Source organism: Pteropus vampyrus, unplaced genomic scaffold (assembly GCF_000151845.1).
Source record: "Pteropus vampyrus isolate Shadow unplaced genomic scaffold, Pvam_2.0 Scaffold81, whole genome shotgun sequence".
Lineage (NCBI taxonomy): Eukaryota > Metazoa > Chordata > Mammalia > Chiroptera > Pteropodidae > Pteropus > Pteropus vampyrus.
Window position 1 is genome coordinate 5,300,595 of NW_011888862.1, and position 4,994 is coordinate 5,305,588.

At 44.1% G+C, this 4,994-nt stretch overlaps 1 protein-coding gene across 4 annotated transcripts in view; it reads right to left on the reverse strand.

The window, feature by feature from the left end:
- CTPS2 (CTP synthase 2) overlaps nucleotides 1-4,994 on the reverse strand; it is a 93,057-nt gene that overhangs the window by 17,969 nt on the left and 70,094 nt on the right. For all 4 annotated transcript variants that reach the window (XM_023532310.1, XM_023532309.1, XM_023532312.1 and 1 more), the window contains 2 exons: nucleotides 4,337-4,392; nucleotides 1,891-1,987 (listed from right to left, as the gene is read on the reverse strand). In XM_023532310.1, coding sequence (XP_023388078.1) covers nucleotides 1,891-1,987; nucleotides 4,337-4,392 — 153 coding nt within the window. The remainder of the gene's footprint in view (nucleotides 1-1,890; nucleotides 1,988-4,336; nucleotides 4,393-4,994) is intronic.

Below are 4,994 nucleotides of genomic sequence, written 5' to 3' on the forward strand. Positions count from 1 at the left end.
GATAGTGACAGGGCTAAGATGGAAAATGAAGTAGGAAAGTTAGAAGAAGAGTAAGCAGTCCAAGATATCTGGAGCCTAAAGTATACAGGTTGAAAAAGTCGGTTCTAGAAAATCATGCTACCGATTTTAGAGTATCCTATACATACTTAGCATTCAATAAGTGAGTGGTTTATCCAACAAATTAGTGTCACGTGCATTGCACAGAGCCCTGTCTTCATAAGTCACCACGTACTGGATCTAGAGTGATATGGAGGGGAACGCAATCCCAAATACCGTCTTTCTTTCCAGAGATGGAATCTATAGGACTTGACAACTGATTACAAGCTGGGGGTATGAAGGAGGGAAAGAGTTAAATAAGTTCGATTTCAAGCCCGAGGGTCTAGAACAGTGGTTCTCAATGAGGAGCAAATGTGTCCCCTTAGGGACATCTGGCAACGTCTGGAGATGTCTTAGAGTGTCTCAACTTGCGGGAGAGGGGTGCTACTGGCATTCAGTGGGTAGAGACCAGGGATGCTGCCAAACAGCGTACTGTGCACAGGACAGCACCCACCACAAAGAATTATCCTGCTCCAAACATCAGTGGTGGGGCGGACGAGAAACGCTGGACACGGAGGCTGATGCTGCCTTAACAGAAGTAGTCAAGGGAATGTACAGTCTGGAGGGCATGTAAATGCAGTTTCCAATAAGTTCCACTGGAATATCCAGATAGATAGACAAACAGGTCAAGCAGGTACCTGAAAATGTTCATTTCAAGTAGGTTAAATGATGTGCATATGTATGGGTCTAGAACAGAGTTTGGCGAACGTTTCTGTAAAGGGCCAAATAGGAAATAACGTTAGCCTTTGAAGACCATAAAGTCTTTTCCCCAACTACTCACCACTGCCACTGTAGCATGAAAGCAGCCATCGACAATACACAAATGAATGTGACTGTGTTCCGATAAAACTATTTATGGATACTAAAATGTCATATAATTTTCACATGTCAAAAATCCTATAATGTGTTTTTTAACCATTTAAAAATATATAAAATGTAAAAGCCATTGTTAGAACACCACCAAAAAATAGTCAGCAGGCTGAATCTGACCCACAGGCCACAGTCTGCCAGCCCCTGGGTGAGAATGTCAACAGAAAGAGCCGGGGCTAGCAGTCAGCGTGGGTGTACCATGTCTTTGCAGCTCTGAATGAGAACACTGTCTTCTGTCTCGTCAGTAATACATGTATGGTCTGTGCCTATGCCCCCGAGGGTGTCCCGGCTCAGCCATAAACAACTACTTCAGCGATCATCTTCAACAGAAGCCCAGTCCTTTCGTGTTTGGTCTCACTAAGAACTTCTCTGAGTGCAGCGACTGGTGTTCAAAAGTTAAAGACTGACCTATGCTTGACCATGGAGAATGAACAACAGGGAAAGGCAGATGCCGGGTGGCATGTGGGGCCAGGTCCCGCACACGACAGGCATCAGCCCCAGTCACCAGTAGTGAGGAGGGCACTGGGCCATTCTTCCTCCAACGAGGGAGAAAGCAGAGTGCCACCCAACAGTGAGCTGCCCGCCTTTCCCAGAGCACCTAACCAAGAGCCTGGCAGCAAGAAAAGGGGCAGGGATGGTAAGGAAGCGTACTGCTGGTAGGACTGGTGCAATCGGAACGATACATCATTTTACGGTAGGTTCACACTAATGGGCCCAAATGATTAGGATTACAGGAGGTCTGTATCTCTCATGCACTTTACATTTAGTCATATTACATATATATTTAGTTGATTTATTTCAAAGGGGAGGGAGAAAGAAAGAGAGCAAACAAAATGGGTCTCAAGTCATAGCTGCATATGTCTATGCCCAACAAAAAGATGTTAGCTCACCACAAAATGTTTCGAAAATCAACAGCCCACTTACTTGCCAGTTCAATGATTTCCATCCTCTCCCCATCCACGTCCTGACCTACAAAACTTAAGTCACTCTGCTCAAATTGGTTGATCAAGTTAGGGTTCACCTGGAAAAACAAGAAATTAAGTGTCTTTGGGTAGCAGAGCAATACAGAACATGTCAGCTTATTACAAGGTCCTCCGTCAACTAGGTGGGTTTTCCATTTCAGTGATGCTCTAACTCAGCGGTCCCCAACCTTTTGGGCACCAGGGACCAGTGCTCTTATGAGAATCTAATGCCTGAGGATCTGAGGTGGAGCTGAGGCGGTGATGCCAGTGCTGGGGAGCGGCTGCAAATACAGATGAAGCTTCGGTTGCCTGCCTGCCGCTCACCTCCTGTTGTGCAGCCTGGTTCCTAACAGGCCACGGACCAGTCCTGGTCCATGGCCCAGGGATTGGGGACCCCTGCTCTAACTAGTAGTTCATTTCTATATTCAACCACCAAAGTCTATTTTTAAACTCATGACGAACCTGAGAAATAGTCTAATCACACTTAAATCTGGGAGGCCCACCTTCTCTCATCCAAAGATGAAATTCAAAAAGTAGGACTGTGACACAGACATTCTGACTTGGGATTTGAGGCTATTTATAGCTATCCCCAGAGTTGCTTCCTGGCTTGAGTTATGTGTAAAATTAACTATCTCTCCCCAAATCACAAATCAGGTTGACAATTGAAACTATCTTATTTCCCTTGTGACTAACCCCAGTGCTTCCTTTATATACAGTTACATAAAAGCTCTACAGAGAAACTTGGAGCAAGTTTTCTACTAAAATACGGGTTACAGATGACAAGTTGATGACCTGGCTCATGGCCCCTTCTCTTACTCATCTCATTGCTGGCTTTTCCTCAAACTTTTCAGCCTCTCCTTCACAGAAAGCACTTTCTCACCTAAAATCAAAGTGGGGTCCCAACTGTCCTTTTCAATCTTAACTACAAATGGTTTTTTTTTTTTTTAACATCAGGATAGTTCTCATAATTTGTAATTGTTTTTTCCTTTTTTTTAACAGCTTTATTGAGATACAATTCATATACCAGATACTTCGCCCACTGAAAGTGTACGACTCAATTATTTTTAGTATATTCACATAGGATTTCAACCATTGCCACAATCAACCCAAAACTACACCCTGTACCCTCTAACCATCGTCCCCCAACTCCCTTCCTGAACCCCACCTCAGGCCTAGCAACCACTAGTCTACATTCTATCTTGCCAGCTTTGCCTATTCTGAGCACTTCACGTTAATGGAATCATATAGTATGTGGTCTTTCGTGACTGTCTTCTTTCACTTAGCATAACGTTTTCTAGGTTCATTTATATTGTTGCATGTGCCAATATTTCTTTACTTTTTATTGTCAAATAATATTCCATTATATGGATACACCACATTTTATTTTTTTCATTCATTAGTTGATGGGCATTTGGGTCACTTCCACTTTTTCGGCTATTATGAATAATGCTACTATGACTCCTTGCGTACAAGTTGTTGTGTGCACGTATATTTTCACTTCTCTTGGGTATATACCTAGAGATGGAATTACTGGGTCACATGGTCACTCTGTGTTTAAACTTTTGAGGAACTGCCAGATAATTTTCCAAAGTGGCTGCACCGCTTTACATTCCCGCCAGCAGTGTCGGAGGTTCCGACTACTGCGCATCCTGATCAACACTGGTTATTATCCATCTTTTGATTATGGCCATCCTAGTGGGCGTGAAGTGGTATCTCTTCGAGGTTTTGATTCCCTGACGACAAATGATGTTGAGCAACTTTTTGTTTCCTTATTGACCATTTGCATATCTTTTATTGGAGAAATATCTCTTCACATCCTTCGCCATTATTTATTATTCGGTTGTAAGAATTCTTTATATCGTCTAGATACAAGTACTTTGTCTGATACGTGATTTAATCTGTAATGATTCTGATTTATCTTATTTTTGTCCTCTCCGATTAGAATGTAAGCTCCCTAACAGGAAGGACAGCATACATGTCTTTGCCTCTTTCATCTCCTGTGTTTATCAGGTGCAAAATAAGTATGAAGGAATGAATGGCCAAACTATCGTGTACATAGTAGTTCTTACACCTTCTAGCTACCACTTAGACAAAGCAGATCAATCGTTTCTGTCCCAACGGAAACTAACGGGCCAGTTCCCAATGGAAATACAACCAAAAATGGCCTACACTCAGCAAATTATTTTCCCTAATTGTAGTGACACCGTTGGTGGCCTACTCAGCATCAATTCTTACCGGTCCTCCCTCAAAACAAAACCCTGGGCTTGTTCTGTCTGGTATCTATTCCACCCCCACATGGCTCATGGGAGTCCATCTCCTCCATTTTTTTCCCAGAGGCCTGCTTGTAATCGCTGGGCTTCCTCACATTAAGCATCTATATTCCACAGTGACTCAGTGGGAAAGCGTACCTCATACCGATGTCTGTGTCTTTCGTCTACGAAAGGAACATCACCATACAGTTTCCCTGTAAAGATACGAGAGTGAAATTAATATTGGCATGATCAGCTTTGGAACTACACCCACAGCATGTGTGTGGGCGAAGTCTCTGATCTCTGTCAGGGGCCCCAAAATGAACAAGACTTCAGATAGGAATCTAGATTTCTTCTCTTAGAATACAGGACAGTGACAGCTTCTTTGAAACTCTGGAGCAGTTTTCAAGTATACCAAGATTCTTAACCAGGAGCACGTGGCTGAGTAGCATGTGGGGCTTCTTATACATGCCCATGTCGCCACACACGCTGCAGCCCAGGACAGCATCTTGGGCATGACTTATTTGGCAATGGGCATGGCGATCAGTGGGATGGCAATTGACCGCAGTGTCAGGTGGATAGAAGTGGGATCCGTCACCAGATGCCTCTCAGAAACAGGCCCCACAAGAGCAGGTGGAGAAGCAGGATGGCCCAAGCGCCAAGTGGCCAACAGCCCAGGGGCCAGAAGACCTGCCAGCAGTGCTGGAACACATCGTCAAACCCCAACAGAAACAGGAGCAGCGCTCAGTTCAACAGGCAGGGGATTGTCAGACTGTCGAAGATGTCGTGAGGCTATAGAACAGGATGTTTACACCAA